The sequence below is a fragment of the Vespa mandarinia genome, chromosome 3 (assembly GCF_050613455.1).
Source record: "Vespa mandarinia isolate Hongniang chromosome 3, ASM5061345v1, whole genome shotgun sequence".
NCBI lineage: Eukaryota > Metazoa > Arthropoda > Insecta > Hymenoptera > Vespidae > Vespa > Vespa mandarinia.
The window spans coordinates 1,718,294-1,735,973 of NC_140812.1; the positions used below are offsets into that span (position 1 = coordinate 1,718,294).

Consider the following 17,680-nt stretch of genomic DNA (forward strand, 5'->3'; position numbering starts at 1 on the left):
GTTCGGAGTCCGGTACATGCTAGAATAGAGTTATTTACCGTGTTAAATTTTTTGTTTTTTTTTTGTTTTTTGTTTTTTTTTTTATTTTTTTTTTTTTTTTACTGCACAAGGGGTCGGCCTCCTATCGTTCGACCGAACATTCTCGTTACACAAAACAACATTCTAATTGCCAAGATCGTATTGCAAGGGACACGATTACAATAGACGCTACCGGATTTTCGGGGGTTTCTAAATTGCCCTTCTCGTACCGAACAGAGACGTCGACTGGCAAATCTGTCATTTTGGAATAGAATTAGGACGCGACGAGGAAGGGAGAACGATAGACACCCTTCTCTCCGAATATAATCGTGCAAAACCCCCAAGAGAACGAGGCACTCATGGAAGCACATCTGTTCGTATTTTACAAGTGTCTTTTATATGACAATTATTTATCGCACCTTTTTTTTTTCTTACGCGTTTCTTTTCCTTTTTTCTTTTCTTTTTTTTTTTCTTTTTTTTTTTTGATCGTTTGACAACCATTGTATCTGTTTTCTTTTAGATAATGAAATAAATTTTCTAATGTTTTTAATATTATGTTAATTTATCGAGTTGATCATAGCTCTCTTTCTCCGTTAGCTTTATATCCGATTACGTGACGTTATGATTACAATTTGAACGTTAGATAAACAAAAGATAGATAAAATAAATTCTAAAAAATCTAATTAAAGGTAGATAAAACAAAAGATCGATAAATATTTAAAGATCGATTACAAGATGTGTTACAGCGGCCAGTGAGTTTCGTGGATTCGCAAATCGACTATTTACGGGGAAGCAAACAGGGCGATAAGCGAATGTCTACGGGGTGTAATGGGCCTCAGGGCTATAAGCGGCGGGTTCCGCTCAAGATTTGCATGACAATGCTCCGTCATTACGCGCCCAGCCCAATCAAACGTCGAGCATACACCGTTTGCTCGGTGAGTGTTTATTAGCGATGCGTCGATGCAAATGCCTCGACGCTTCTCTCTCATAGTGAAATTGTATATGTCACGTGGTTGCATTAATAATTCGCCCTTTCGAAACTAATCCTCCGCCACCCTTCTTCACTAGAATACACTTTCGATATTTTCAGAGAATATAAATATTCTAGTTCAACGATATCTTTTTTATTTGGATCACTTCGGTGATTAATCTTTGATTAATTTAATATAAATGATAATGTCAAATAGAAAAAAAAAAAATAGAAATGAATACATGAATTGAAAGTTATCGTAAAATTAAAAAGATATCGTTTTCTTTTTATCTTTCTTCATAACATAGCTATCTGTCAGGAATAAAAATTGTTATTTCGGAAAGGAAGAGATATTTCAAGATATATATATATACATATATTCATTGATACATGCTAACAATAAGCCAAGAAACTGTGACGTTATCTCTGGAGAAATCCGAGAGGGTCAGCGTTCTGGACGAAAGGAATATTAAGTAACTACAAGAGTTAGGTTCGGCCTGGTTTCGATTCTTTCGGACTCCCGAAAGGAATTCGATTTCTTGATAAATGATGACGCCGGTCTTTCCCTTTTAGATAAGCTTGATATCTGCAGTTTCTTGTTAAGAATTCATAATGTATTCGACTTCTATTGCATAAAAACAAAACAGGATTATCCTTCATTGCTTTTAGGATCGATCGAAGATAAAAAACTTTCGAAAGGATATGTTATCTGATTTCTTTTGTCAATTCAAATCATTTAACTCTCGTAACTTTGAAATATCAAAAAGTATATTTTTCTACTTTTTCGATTTTTTATATATAAATTTTTTACGATAGTATATATTTTGTCAGACATTTGTTATCATTTTGTGAAACAATTTAATTTTAAATTTGTTTTGTATAACAAATTGAATTCGAAGCCAAACGAAAAAATTGATCTCTTATCTCTCAGCGAAAAAATCCTTTCAGTTCCAACTAGTGCTTTTATACAGTTTTCCATAATTTTCTTTATTCTTTAGGTACAAACGAATAACAAACTCACTTCTGTTTATTCTTCTTGTTATCTCTCTGTTTGAATAACCCTCTTCTTTTAGTATTTGAATTTTTCTCATTTCTTCATAGTTGAATCAATCGATCCATACATAATCTTTTAATAGACAATTCTTTGATACGATTTTTTACGACGTAAACTCTTCAATAAATTTATTCAACTAAAATATTTTCATCTTTTTCAAAAAAAAAAACATGAATATATTTAGATTAAATAAATGATCGTTCCAAAACAAATACGTATATTTTTATCAATAAAATTAATTGACTTAGAAAGTTAGAACATATTAAATTGAGATTGAATAGAGAATAATATAGGAAAAAAATATTATTGCGTTTAATCGAGCATCGCGAATCGCATATGTAGATCTTCTATATAATAGTAATATATATATATATATATATATATTTTTTTTTTTTTATCGATACAAGATAAAGTTATATTTCGCGAAGAAGGATCGATACGACGGTTGACGGTATAGGAAAACGTCAAAGGCAGACCATTAGGCGACATTTCGGATTTCTACCATAATTGCGCAATTATTGGCCAGAAGTTCGTCGCACGAAAATCCAAGGGAAAGTTCGAAAACCCGAAGGCGTTTTAGTCGACGGCGACGATCTCGACGGGGTATCTACGAATTGCTATTCCCTCCTTTCCTCTCTCTCTCTCTCTCTCTCTCTCTCTTTCGATTCGCATACACTGGTCCTCTCGTCTATACTTAGCAAGCTGTTCTCGAGACTCGCAGTCACCATTGAGGAACAATAAATGATTATTGTCGAGACTATTACGAGAATGGGATGTGGGGTGGCGGGTAAAGGTCCCCATTGGAACAGTTCGGTGGTCAGTTTCTCTTTCTCTCTCTCTCTCTCTCTCTCTCTTTCTCTTATACTCTCCCAACTGGATGTATGTGACCGCGTGTGTACAACAAGTCGTGCCCGTATATGTGCCACCATTATTTCTCATATCTCGCGAGTCCATGCACGACTTCGTGCCTACCATCTACCCTTTCTCTTTCTGTCTTTCTCTCTCTCTCTCTCTCTCTCTCTCTCTCTCTCTTTGTCTGTGTCTCTCATTTCATCCACTTCAATCTTTTAAACTGCTTTCTTCTTTATCACAGTAAATACCCGAATGTACAATTTACATTCACTTTAGTTGACAAAGATAATTATTTTTATCTTGATTTTTCTAGGAAGAAGGTAATCTGAATGTTCACATAAGATCTTGATATAATCACAATATCCAATATCATTCGTTCGAGATCGTTTCATTTACGGTGAAAAGCTAAACAAAGTTCTATTTTGTTGATGAATAAATATATACAGAGTGTTATATAATTTAATCGACTATGGTGATACGACAATGGTGAAATTCATTCCTAGACGCAATAGTCTACAGAGAGATAGATAGATAGATAGAGAGAGAGAGAGAGAGAGAGAGAGAGGGCGTTTATTCGTGGCATGTATAATCGTGAAAGTTTGATGGTTAATTAGGTTACTGCTATTCGATCGAATGAGGTTAGTAATTAATATGATTTAACACCGTCAAATATATCAAGTGATGTGACGTACGAGATACATTTAAGTTCTAAGGTCTTTTAATTTTATTTTCTGTTAAATTACTTACACCAAAATCCTGAAATTATTTTTCTCACTATTCTTCTACATTTCTCAACACAGTCATCCTATACACGTATACATTTTATACAACATTGACGCCATGATTGCATGGCCGCTGTGAATTATTCTTTAGGTGTCTGTTTTATCCATTGGAAAATCGTTGATGAAAGAGCCGCGCGGTTGAAAAATGAGCGACCACAGAGAGTGTCCTTCAACGTTGTCGGGTAATCTTGACACGTGATGACGACATGAACGGTGCTTTCATTCCATCAATTATCAAAATGACAAACATGGATGCCGTTTTTTACTTTTTCAACGAAATGACAATCAAAACGATAGAGGCACATACACAGTTTATCATAAAGTAATTAAGAGATTTAACAAATTAAATGTATCTCGTATTAATTTCTTTAGTTTCTTAACGAATTTAATTTTAATTATATATTGAATGAGTTACAATCATTAAAATAAAATTCGTTCGTGTCTGAAAAAAGTAATTTTACGATCATTTAATATTTACAAAAGGATGTAAAACTTTCGACAAATACTTTTTTCATTATAAAAATTATAGAGCAACAAAAATATATATGATGTCTTGTATTATCAAATACTAATTTGGAAATGAAACTGTCCGATCTTTGATCATAGATCACTTTTCATTATCGTTCATTATTTCCTTTATCTCTCAAACATTCTTTTATTTTTCATTAGTATTATTATCTGAATTAGTATTATTATCTATTAGAATGAGTTTAAATCGATGCAGATCAAAGTCAGGAAAAAATTTTCTTAAAATTAGTTGTTTAGCGAGAATAGGAACGAGTATGCGCGCACATTGTACACGAAAACATTTTAAATGTTCCGTAGAATGAGAAAGGAAAACATTAGGCGGTCTTTAATTTGCATACTCACCCTGCATATGTACTATCACCGATGACAAAAAAATCTCTTTTACGTAAAAAACAAAAATGAAAAATTGAATTGTTTTATAATGAGATTAGAGAAATAGAAATTTGTATTAATTTTTAAAGATTTATAAAATAAAACGAGAGCTAGATAATTGCGTTTAGAAATATCATTGAACGATAATATTAATTTAATTAACTCGTTTAAAGTATATATATATATATATATATATATCTCGAATAAAAAAAAAAGTCATTCTAATTACGAATAATCATATTGCGCTAGAACGAATTATTCGTAAATCGTTTTGTCAAACTGCTACGAGATACTGGATGGCTTGAGTATAATTGAAGCATTAGTATCACTCTCATATTGTATAAGGACCTTCGTTAAGCACGATGGAAAAAAAAAATTAATGTAAAATATGCGAATTGAGCGAGAGCGTCGATGCTTGGATACGTAATTTTGATGACGCTAGCAATAGTAGGTCGTAGGCTTCGGTCGACATTACATTGATGGCACGATATAATTGAAATACTATTACGAGAAGTAATATTGTTAAATTATGTGGACTACTAACCAAATGGAAAGTGTTGAACGCGTAAAGTCAATTTTATATGCTAATGCGATGCAAGTGACGTCATATCGTACGTTAACAATTTTCGTGTTACACCGAGAGTATCGTTCTGAAAGTACGAATATCTCGTTCGTAAATTAACGAAATGAAAACAGCAGCAGGTGAAGCATATACATATATCGCCGGTTTACAATTAAGTAAAGTGCATTTTAAATTATAGAAATGAAACGACGTGCTATCGATTTAATTGAAAGACTAAAAATCAAATCACGAAGCTAATTTATTATATTCGCTCATTATTTTTATTTTTTCTTTTTCTTTTTCTTTTTTTTTTTTTTGATTTTTTTTTTTTTAACTAATTATGATCTCAAAATATGCCGAAAAATATAATCGATTGTATCAAATTGCGCTTAAATAAATGCACTTAAATAGTTCCGTTGTAAAAAAGAAGAGGAAGGATCAGAAGAGAAAAGTGTTCCTCTTTTACTTAGCAATAAAAAAATAAAAAAATAAAAAAATAAAAAAAAGAAAAAGAAAAAGGAAAACTTAATTTATGCGAAAGGAGACTTTACGAAGTTATATCCGCTTCACTCGTTCCTAAAGTATCCGTGAGTTCGTCCATTCGCCCAGTTTAACAAGACCAGTTTCACGTGCTAACTCGTGCGACGATGTTCAAATGTGCGAAACGTGAGTTTTGCCCGTCTTTACTATAAATCCTAACCTAGACACTAATTGCACTGCGTGTAATGAAAGATAAGTGTAAATAACGTGACTATTATTCTAAATAAAACTCACCGAGTTATAAAAAACGAAAGTTGGCGAAGAAGAAATTTCGCAGGTAAAAATTATTTTTTTTTTTTATTAATAATTTCAGGGATCGATGAAAAAAAAAACCGGAAGGAAATTAAATATCGCGAAATAAGAAAGGGACTTTAAGCATATAAGATTATTATTATTATTATTATTATTATTATTATTATTATTATTATTATTATTATTATTATTATTATTATTATTATTGTTGTTGTTGTTGTTGTTGTTGTTGTTTCGTATAAACTTTCTACTTTTCTTTAAATGAGACTAAACGACCATACCTTTTTTCTCTTTCCTTTTGTATCATTTTTTTTCTTTCTCTCGCAAGAAAAAGAAAGAAGAAGAAGAAGAAGAAGAAGAGGAAGAAAAAAGTAAGAGAAACAACGTAACTGCGTTCTCACAGTTCCTACAGGAAGGAACAATAATTACGTACTTCCACGCGTAGACTCTATTACGATTTATCGCTTATCCCGGAGTTCCTTCCAGGAGTTAATCGCAGTTTGGGTCCTTCGATAGTATACTAGCTAAAGCTACTACCAGCATTGCTCTCACCCTTCGTGTGTTCTTCCCCGGAAAGGATGTGATGCCGGTAGATAGATATACGAACCTTTAGGTGATTACTTTTCGTAGTTACTACGTCGTTTCTCTCGTATCAAGCCGATGCATTTTCTCGGCTACGACGCGTGCAATTACTTACCCCACCGTTAGCGCCATTAGATAGCACCTTTTGTAAGGAGGGCTTTGAAAAAGAAGTTAAAAGAAGATTTTCGTTGAAAACGAGAAAGGGATGAGAGATCGAAAGATTACTTCCAAAAATGGAAGAAAGAGAGAGAGAGAGAGAGGGAAAGAGAGAGATAGATAGAGAGAGAGAGAGAGATATGAAACATGCGAATAGAGCGAAGATAAGATTACAGTACGGAGGGAGTCTTTTCCGAAGCTCGATTATGATATAAAATCGTTGGTGTGAGCCAAGTGAGAAGGACGGAGAGGGATGAACACCCCTCTTGATTGAGTCGCCACCTCCATCGTGCCGTGAACACATGTGCTGGTGGCAACACTCTGATTGGAAGCCAGATGGGCTCTTCAGCCTCTTACCTTCGCACAAATCGGTACCTTCTTTTTCTTCTTTTTCTTCCTTTTTTCTTCTTTCTCTTCTTTTTCTTTCTTTTTCTCTCTTTTTTTTTTCTCTTTTTTTTTCTTCTTCCTCTATCTCTTTTTCTCTTTCTTTCTAGCTCGGATACTTCCTTTATTCGAAATACTCGAAAATCTTCGATGAAACACCTTAGGTATCGATTCTCGAGTTTTCTTCGTGTGGTGAATTTTTCGGAATATGTCCCACGACGGACATGGCTGAAACAATAGAAACGTTGATCGACGATATTTTCAAGGAGTACGATATTTCATTCGATTTGAGTTTTGAATTCTGATCGTCGGAGAAGATAACAGAGAACAGGAAATCGGGAGATTTTCTAAAGGGAATTTCGTCCTCATCAATTCTATTCCTCTTTCTAAAACTTGCGGCAGTTTAGACGCGCTCAAAGTACTCTATATAGCTCGAACAGCTTAACTTTACGAAAAGTTATGTATGTGCATGTATATATGTATACACACACACACACACACACACACACATATATATATATATGTATGTATGTATATATGCATACATACGTACATATATATTTGTCTGCGTATACGAAGAAAATGGGTAGGTACCTAGTGAAAATCTTCGCGCTTTACATTTAATATGATTTCTCGAACTTTTAGGAGAAAACTTCTCCCGTATCCGTTCTTCATAGGAATACCGAGGACAGTTAGAATATATTAACGTATTGGTGTATGAAAAACTTTCCTTGGTTTATCCGGACTTGGAGAGATGCCGTATACGAAGCAAAAGGAATAATATTATAGAAAATAATATTATTTATTATAATATTTAACAATTGTTCATTTTACTTTACGCCTTATGTACCTACGTTTTTTTTTCTTCTTTTTCCGTGTCGTTCGATTTATCCGCTCGATTTGTTATTTCTCATTTTTTTATTATTTTTTTTTTTTTTTTATTTCACTTTTTATACGGCGACACATTTTCGTACTATTTCCTTTCATCTCGCTTCTATTTCACTTTACGCGAGGATGAAGAAAAAAAAGAAGGAAAAGAAATAAGAAAAGAAAGAGACATAATCATTGTTTGAAAATAATAAGCCATCTCGACGATAAGAAATCTGCCGAGCTCTAGGTGTCTCTCACCTGTATCCGCTTAAGCTCTTGCACTATAGCGCGATCTTTACTCTCGGTTTGTCGCGTCTGAAAGAGAAAACGGCACTCCTTGTTCGTCGCTCCCTCATTTTTCCTCGCGGTAACGAGAGTTCGAGAAGAAAGGAAAGGTGAAGAGTCGACCGAGAGGGAGAAAGAGAGAGAGAGAGAGAGAGAGAGAAAATGAAAAAGATAAAACAAGTACTCCTCGGATCTATTAAGAATGGTTTTGACGGTTGACTGAAAGACGGCCGAGAATAAGAGAGCCACTAACGAAGCCTCGCTTCCGGCAATTAGCCGTTTCGTCTGATGACGACTACTACTCGAGTTTATTTAACTCCAACACCCGAAGGTGCTATCCGAATCCAGTTGATGGCCCGCACTGCAGTAGCACTTTCTTTAATCCCGTATTTACGACGAACTAGAATTAGAATGCCAACCTAGTCCAGTTTAGTCCTTTTAGATTTTGTTCGTTGTTAAAAGGAGTTTCGAACGGTGCACTATTACTATTACTAGTACTACCAGTACTACTATTACTACTACTACTACTGTTACAACTAGTACTACTAGTACTATGCACTCCAAGAATTCTTCGATTTTATCGTACGTTCGGTGAAAGGAAGGGCCAAGGAGTCGAGGCGAGTGTCGTCCAATTTAAAGGGAACTTTTTCTCGAAACGTCCGAGCTCAACAGAGAGAAAATAGAAAGTAAGCGGGCTTGTTAGGACGTCCAGATCGAGGAGGATGAGCTTCGAAGGTGTTCGAATAGCTCGGAGATATACAGTTAGAGTAAGAGAGGAGAGTCATGGTTTGGGGAACTGTACCCGTCGGCAGTTCCCAAGGGAGGTAGCGGCAGCCTTGTTGCAAGCTAGAGCTAGCCTGTGGTCGCTGGCTTGTTAGATCCAGTTTGGGGTTGGCGGCCATCCGAGGAGGGGGTTAGCCGTTGGAGGGCGGCACTCTTCAGTAGACCGCAATCGGGTATGCAATTTACGTGGTGTCCGACCTTCGCGGTGCTCTTCGAGCCCTCCTTTCCACCTTTGCGTGTCAAACCACCCTCGTACCATCGTCCATCCCAACACATGTATTCGCACTTACACTAGAATTAGTGATATCAAGGACTTAGGTTAGGACTTCGTGCGGAGAAGGGACACCAATGTTGCCAGTTTTCTATGACATGTAACAGAGGAACTGTTATTCCGTCATGCGGAATCGTCGAGTCAAGATATGGTTGGTATTGGTGAAACGGAAAAGGAAAACCGTGGCCTGTCGGGAGCAGAAGCCTCGACGACATCTAAGCAAGCATTGGGTTTCTTCCTCGATAGTAAGCCAAGAGAAGCTTGAGATTTCATATGGTCGAGAGCTTATCAGCGTCGGTAATGACGCGCAGGAAATTGAAGGCGGAAGCAGATGGAACGCCCTAGGGAAGTGGTATAAGAGCCACGATGAATAACGTACCCGTTCGGAGACCCCGTTGAGACTTTAAAACCGTTTCCATTTCTATCGCTTACTGGTTTCGAAACGATCGATATATTCGACTTTTTCCTTTTGATATATTAATACGAAATAAAATTTAAAAGGTATTTATATATACGTTTTATATCAAATTATTAAAAAATGAACAAATAAATATCTTAATAAATATCTTAGAAATTCGAAATATTAAAGTATACTTTTACATCGTAATCAAGTCAATATTAATTCATATCATGAATTATATTAATTTAAATATTCGATCCTTTCGAAAAGGAAAAAAAAATTAGCAATATTTATTTATTAAGATTTCTCTTTTTAATTTCGTCTTATAAAGGATGCGTAGGAAGTTTAAAAAGTTCTTTTAAAATCTACGCCGCGTATATGCATGTATAAGTGCATATATATTCTTGGAAAAGTTAAAGCTCTCTTTTTATCGCTTAAATCGAAATAGTTCAACTCTCAGGTGTTGGATTTCAGGTCGTGCGACACGTTCTAATGTAAATGTCAGGATAGGGCGGTAAGGCCTTAGCGTAATGCTCATGTAAATCGGTCGAGGTTGCACCGAATGGCTAGACCAGTAGCATAATTCGCTCAATTTACAAGCATTATCGCGAACGTTGCATTTAATCGCAGAGAATTAGATTATACAGACGAACAAACGTTTCCATGTCAAATAGATAGTGCCAGGGTGACTACTCCGAATGTACTCGTACAGTACATAGAAGTATTTACGACATTTTTATCGATCCATGAATTGTGAATCACGGAGAGAGAGAGAGGGAGAGGGAGAGGGAGAGAGAGAGAGATCATCTGGACTAAACTGAGAGAAAAGATCGTAGACCGCGCTATTTGATATTAATTCTATAATAATAAATCGAAAGCAAAAATCTCGCGGAAGTATTAACCAGAACTTTTCTATGACATTAGATATTTTTAATTCAGCACAATAAATTGAGATAAAATAGTTTGAAGAAATACAAAAACTCGTTTCTCTTTAACAACAATTGATTTGATGATTGAAAAAATCTATCACGTATCTTCCTTCTTCTTGATATTTAATATAAATGTCGATTACTTCGAAAAATAAAAAGAAATGAGCGAGAGAAAAGAAGCGAAAAATCTTTGATATTAAAAAAAAAAAAAAAAAAAAAAAAAAAACATTGAAGATCCATTGATAAATGATCAAGTTTTTCGTATTGATATAATCTGACGATATTGCCAGAATTACAATTCAAAAGAATTATACAATTCCCGTAAAGTGTTTAACGTAATTATAAAATAGAAGTGTTAATTATCTAAATTTATTTCATAAATCTAAACGAATGCACCAATTCGTATTGATATCGATATCTTATCGTTCGCTCATACGAGACAAAATCTTAATGAAAGATCGTGTTATGTCAAAAAAGATAACCTACGTGCTAGTTTCTCGCGCACGTTCCGAAGACGTCGTCATCGTTGTCATTGTCGTCGTTGTCGACGTGCACCTACTTTCCTACGGATAAAATTTATGTATGGAAATATCCGCGTGAGCATTACGCATGTGGAATATCAAGACCAGCAGCTGGAGGCCCTCCTATGACGACACTTCGTAGGAAAATGTATTTTAGCGTGCACAGTCGAGGCGCTAAGGTGGAAATATCGCGTTCGAGCGACCCTTTTTCCTTCTCCGCGATCTCTTCTTCCTTTAGCTACCCTTCCCAATACATGGAAACACAGCTCCTGCAGGCACGACTTATTTTCGACGAGCGTAGGCATCGAGAAACTAGAAAAGGGTGACACAGAGAGAGAGAGAGAGAGAGAGAGAGAGAGAGGGGGAGAGTGTCTTCGTTTCTTACATCTTACATCTTTTTTTTTACACTCTCTTTCTCTATCTATCTCCTAGGTGGTATGGCAATCTCATGTTTTATACACGCACGAGATGACAGTTTTATGAGTGGAAGACAGATCGTAGAGGATATTCAAGAGGATTTGATCGGCGAGATATGCAAGTAAATTATAACGAAAAAATATCGTTGAAAAGATGACGATGCTCCTGTAATCGATATTATTGAATTCTAAAACAAGTCTTTTACTACATACGTATCCTTTTTATTCACACAAAAAGCATTATTAAGTATTTAATAGCAATCCTTGAAATACTACAGTTTTAGAAATATATATAAAATCTCTAGTTACATTCCAATTGTTCATCATAATACTGGTTAGACTAAATGTTTTTTTTCTTTTTTTTTTTTGTGAATTATGGAAGATAGCTATCAGAATAAGCGGTAAATATATAATGTTATATTACGTAGAATTTACAGATGAACTGGTAGATGCAGATACAGTTGTAGACTCACTAGTAGCTTCAGTTGTAGATGCATCATTAGAAGATTCAATGGATGATGCAGTTGTAGATTCAGTAGTAGATTCAGTGGTAGATTCAGTAGTAGATTCAGTGATAGATTCAGTAGTAGATTCAGTGGTAGATTCAGTAGTAGATTCAGTAGTAGATTCAGTGGTAGATGCAATAGATGATTTATTAGTTTTTTCAGTAGCAGATGCAGCGGTAGATTCAGTGGTGGATGCAGTAGTAGATTTACTAGAAGATACAGTGGTAGATTCAATAGTAGATTCATCAGTAGATTCATCAGTAGATGCAGAGGAAGGTGCAATAGTAGCTCGAGAGCTAGTTTTAGTAGAAGTATTATCCGTTGTTGACTTGATCTTAGTACTGTCGGATGATGCTGTAACAGTTCCAGCACTTTGTGATACTACATTCGTACTAGGTTGATTGGTAGAAGTCGATGATTTTTGATGGAGTCTATGATGAGATCTATGATGAGGTCTATGGTGAAGTTTGAGATGAAGAGGCGGAATAATCGGAAATAGTGGTGAAATTCGATGATTTCCTGGGAATGGTATGAGTGGTCTACGTCCTGCTGACCCAGGTCCAATTGATTTAGGTCCACTTGATTCAGGTCCATCTGGTTTAGGTTCGGATGGATTAGGTTTGCCTGGTCTAGATCTATCCGGTAGTAAATTTGGAAAAATTAGTCCGTTTGGTTGAACACCTATATTGAATTCGAATCTCGCTCCTGCTTGAGGAGGACCACCGACGCGAATTGGTGAAAGCTGCCGTCTTACTCGATTGCCAACACCAGCGCCAACTGAGATATTTTTATTAACTTCTAACTGAAATAATATAATATAATAAGACAATATAAATAAAAGTAATCTTAAAAACAAGTAACTTTTATTTTCATTTTATAAAGTTCATATTACCTGATGATACAAACTTACCCCGAAAGGAAAGAAAGAGAAGCTAAAACCCTTTTCCAAGTTGAAACCAAAATCAAATTGTGCTGAGGCACAGGCCACAACGCCAAATAGACATATTACGGTTAACTGCATGATTGCTAGTCTTGTATTCTAATCCTACTATACTACATCGATCGTAGTATATATACCCTTCTCATGAATAAGAAGTAATTTATTATGAATATAACGATCGATCATTGGACAATAATCGACTTTTAAAAATACTTGTTTCGCAATTATTACGAAGTCATGTTTGCACATTCATGTTATGTATTAAACTAACAATGATATCGCGTTATGAAAAATGTTCTTTGATGCAATCGTTAAATACAAATTATATAGAAGTTAAATAACTATTTTATTATATTCAATTACATGAAAGTTTATCTCAAAGAATAGAATCAAAAAAATTTGCATAAAATAAAGTAATTGTATTTAAATAATACAATTATTAAAGAAATACAATAATTGTATTAAAATTACCATATATATAAAAAAAGTAATAAAAGTGACAGATATTATTCAATGCTATACCTAAGTATGCGGAAAAGATCATTATTTCTGTCACTACAAATAAAGTTATTATTTACATTTCATGCGAGTACCATCGTTATTGACATAACATATGGTACTACATTATTAACACTTGTCAATTGAATAATAAATTGATTTCTATTCATAAACTATGTATAAATATCTCGCACGAATTCTCAACATTCGAAAGTGGAATAAGAAGCAGCAAAACAACCATGAAGGCAATAGCGTTCTCTCTACTCTACCTTGTGGTTTCTACCACAGCTTATACGGTAAGATTTTATAATTATGAAAAAATTATCATCGAATGCTTTATTACTAGTCTATGAAAAAGCACTTTTATCATTAAAATTATTATATGACAGGTGGGTAAAAATGGAGGAGCTGGAGGAATAATAATAGGAGGAGGACTAGGATTAGGAGGAGGACTAGGATTAGGAGTAGGAGGAAAAGGAGCAGGAGCAGGAGTAGTAGCAGGAGGAGCAACAGGAGTAGTAGCAGGAGGAGCAGCAGGATCAGGAGGAGTAGCAGGAGGAGCAGGAGTAACAGGAGGAGCAGGAGTAACAGGAGGAGCAGGAGGAGCAGCAGGAGCAGGAGGAGCAGCAGGAGCAGGAGGAGCAGCAGGAGCAGGAGCAGGAGCAGGAGGAGCAGCAGGAGCAGGAGCAGGAGCAGGAGCAGGAGGAGCAGGAGGAGCAGGAGCAGGAGCAGGAGCAGGAGGATCAGGAGGACTAGGAGTAGGAATAGGAGTAGGATTAGGAGGACTAGGAGGAGGACTAGGAGTAGGAGTAAGTGGAGGAGTAAGTGGAGGAGTAAGTGGAGGAGTAAGTGGAGTAAGTGGAGGAGTAAGTGGAGGAGTAAGTGGAGGAGTAGGAGTAGGATCAGTACCATCTGAACAACCACCAACTTCAAGCTCTGAACAACCATGTGAAGAATCTAGCAGCTCTGCCTCACCTAGTTCTCCCACTTCTGAACAACCAAGCGGTGGATCCGGTGCAGGAGCAGGTGCAGGAGTAGGTGCGAATGGAGGAGCCGGCGCAGGAGCAGGTGCAGGAGCAGGTTCGAATGGAGGATCCGGCGCAGGAGCTGGTGCAGGAGTAGGTGTAAATGGAGGAGCCGGCGCAGGAGCAGGTGCAGGAGCAGGTTCGAATGGAGGATCCGGCGCAGGAGCAGGTGCAGGAGTAGGTGCGAATGGAGGAGCCGGCGCAGGAGCAGGTGCAGGAGCAGGTTCGAATGGAGGATCCGGCGCAGGAGCTGGTGCAGGAGTAGGTGCGAATGGAGGAGCCGGCGCAGGAGCAGGTGCAGGAGCAGGTTCGAATGGAGGATCCGGCGCAGGAGCTGGTGCAGGAGTAGGTGCGAATGGAGGAGCCGGCGCAGGAGCAGGTGCAGGAGCAGGTTCGAATGGAGGATCCGGCGCAGGAGCTGGTGCAGGAGTAGGTGCGAATGGAGGAGCCGGTGCAGGAGCAGGTGCAGGAGCAGGTTCGAATGGAGGAGCCGGCGCAGGAGCAGGCGCAGGAGCAGGCGCAGGATCATCATCTGAACAACCAACTGAAACAACTTCCAGCTCTGAACAACCATGTGATGGATCTAGCAGTTCTCCCAGTTCTGAACAACCAACTCAAACACCTAGCAGCTCTCCCTCATCTAGTTCTCCCAGTTCTGAACAACCAACTCAAACACCTAGCAGCTCTCCCTCATCTAGTTCTCCCAGTTCTGAACAACCAACTCAAACACCTAGCAGCTCTGTCTCACCTAGTTCTCCCACTTCTGAACAACCAAGCGGTGGATCTGGTGCAGGAGCAGGTGCAGGAGCAGGTTCTAATGGAGGAGCAGGCGCAGGAGCAGGTGCAGGAGCAGGTTCGAATGGAGGAGCAGGCGCAGGAGCAGGCGCAGGAGCAGGCGGCGCAGGAGCAGGCGCAGGAGCAGGCGCAGGAGCAGGTGTAGGATCAACATCATCTGAACAACCAACTGGAACAACTTCCAGCTCTGAACAACCATGTGATGGATCTAGCAGCTCTCCCAGTTCTGAACAACCATCTCAAACACCTAGCAGCTCTCCCTCATCTAGTTCTCCCAGTTCTGAACAACCCAGTTCTGAACAACCCAGTTCTGAACAACCCAGTTCTGAACAACCAAGCGGTGGATCCGGCGCAGGAGCAGGTGCAGGAGCAGGTTCGAATGGAGGAGCAGGCGCAGGCGCAGGCGCAGGCTCAGGACCAGATTCAGGTGCAGGAGCAGGCGCAGGAGCAGGCTCAGGACCAGATTCAGGTGCAGGAGCAGGCGCAGGAGCAGGCTCAGGACCAAATTCAGGTGCAGGAGCAGGCGCAGGAGCAGGCTCAGGACCAGATTCAGGTGCAGGAGCAGGCGCAGGAGCAGGCTCAGGACCAGATTCAGGTGCAGGAGCAGGCGCAGGAGCAGGCTCAGGACCAGATTCAGGTGCAGGAGCAAGTTCTGGAGCAGGTTCGAGTGGAGCAATAGGCGTAGGAGTAGGTGGAGGTGTAAGCACCGGACCCATTCTTCCTCCACGTCTACCTCTTCCACCTATATCTCCTCCACGTCTACCTCATCCACGTTTACCCATACCTTATCCTATTGGACCAAATCGCTGCCTATGCTATTGTTAATTTATCGATCTACATGATGTTATTCAATCCTATTCAATGGTGTTTCAAACCATTAACAATTTAGATATCAAAAATTTAATTGTATTTATTTAAAATATAGTTAGTGAGCAAAAAAGGAATCATATCACAATTATTACACCATCAACTGAAATAATAGTTTATTGCAATAAAAAATTCAGTTGGAAGAAATCAAAGTAGCCGAAATAACACTATACATATGTATAAAAATATTGGGATGTTACGAAAAAGTTTTGTTTTCGAAGATTCCTCTCGCAAAAGAAAAAAAAATTGCAAGCTGGTTGAATCTAACAGTCGAGGAAAATTTTTCAGAAAACTTCGACTATCACGTAAGAATCCAAGAATCTGCGAGAACATGTGTAGACAGATCTTGAGCGATTTCATGCCGAAATCATCCCCTTGTATAATATTTCCTACACACCGTTGGCTTTCTTCATTCATTTTGTACGGCTTCTCACAGTTGAAGTCTCCTTCGCAAAGTTTCGCGGGACTTTAAGCAAAGCAAAAGACGCCCATCGAGCCGAACTCTCAACTATTCCTCAGATCTTCCATCTGCCGACAGAAGCAAACCATTTATTCGCTTCGACGATGCATCAACCGAGGAAAAGTGAAGGAAGGAACTCCCTTATACGTAACAACGAAGAAAGCGAACCTTTTTCTCCTTCTCATCGTTCTCATCCTCGTCGTGTCTACCCCTAGCTTCGAGGTTGGAATTCAGCCAATTCGTGCGAAAGTGCTCATGCTTTTTCACGAAGAAGCTATTTATCCAGGCGTTCGTTAAGCGACGAAGGAAACTATTCTGGCTTTATCCCGTGACAACCTCGACTATCAGCCACCGACGATTCAGACTTTCATTATTCTACGTCCAGACACGCGAGATTCCATCGACTGAATCTTGTTTCTTGAATTTCCTTTCGATGAATCAAGTGAAAATCTTTCCAATCCGAAAACAAAATCAGTGGTGAACTTTCGAAAAAATCGGATACATTGATAACAATCTTTATAACGATGTTCACAATCGATTGTATTCTTTTGAAAATCTAATCTTCAATGTTTCTCCATTCACAATCATTTGTTACAACCACAAAACCCTTTCAATATATTCGTATTATCAATTGATACGGAATTGGGACAAAGCGTAACATGAATAGAATGGAAGAAAATATCTACATGCACTTTTCACTCGTAAATCATTTGCATCGTTCACGCTCGCACGATTAAAAAAACTAAGCACATACAAGTATTCCGCATTATCGATACACCATTCATAGACAGATAATACTATTTAAATATGGTGGAGAGTTTCGAATGATAGACGAGTCACTTTTTCTATAAAATCGATATTTTAATACTGATATTATTTATATTATCGATATTATTTATTACATCTTTGATTTCGATACAACATACAAATGTAAGAAAAATAAAAATCGATTTTATTTAAGAGCAAGTAATTATAAGCATCACGTGTTCAGTATTTTGACAGACTATTACTTTCATTCGGGATTTCTCTCATTTAGTTCAACATATGACACCAAAAGGGATC

The 17,680-nt window shown here is 37.6% G+C and overlaps 2 protein-coding genes and 1 long non-coding RNA gene across 5 annotated transcripts in view; 2 read left to right on the forward strand and 1 right to left on the reverse strand.

Moving 5' to 3' along the window:
• Positions 1-17,680, forward strand: part of LOC118446926 (uncharacterized) — a 113,741-nt gene that overhangs the window by 45,271 nt on the left and 50,790 nt on the right. The gene's annotated exons all lie outside the window — the stretch shown is intronic.
• On the reverse strand, positions 11,728-13,105 carry LOC118446923 (uncharacterized). Its single transcript, XM_035878144.1, has 2 exons — positions 12,944-13,105; positions 11,728-12,835 (listed from the first exon to the last, which is right to left on the reverse strand). Exons 1-2 carry the CDS (start codon positions 13,052-13,054, stop codon positions 11,948-11,950), a joined length of 999 nt encoding a protein of 332 aa, XP_035734037.1. The 5' UTR covers positions 13,055-13,105; the 3' UTR covers positions 11,728-11,947.
• LOC118446866 (uncharacterized) lies at positions 13,623-16,235 on the forward strand. Of its 3 annotated transcripts, XM_085656227.1 has the most exons (4): positions 13,623-13,767; positions 13,861-14,045; positions 14,100-14,329; positions 14,363-16,235. In XM_085656227.1, exons 1-4 carry the CDS (start codon positions 13,711-13,713, stop codon positions 16,114-16,116), a joined length of 2,226 nt encoding a protein of 741 aa, XP_085512353.1. In that variant the 5' UTR covers positions 13,623-13,710; the 3' UTR covers positions 16,117-16,235. The 3 variants fall into 3 exon arrangements, with proteins under 3 accessions (XP_085512353.1, XP_085512351.1, XP_085512352.1); XM_085656225.1 differs by having other exon boundaries at positions 14,100-16,235; XM_085656226.1 differs by having other exon boundaries at positions 14,130-16,235.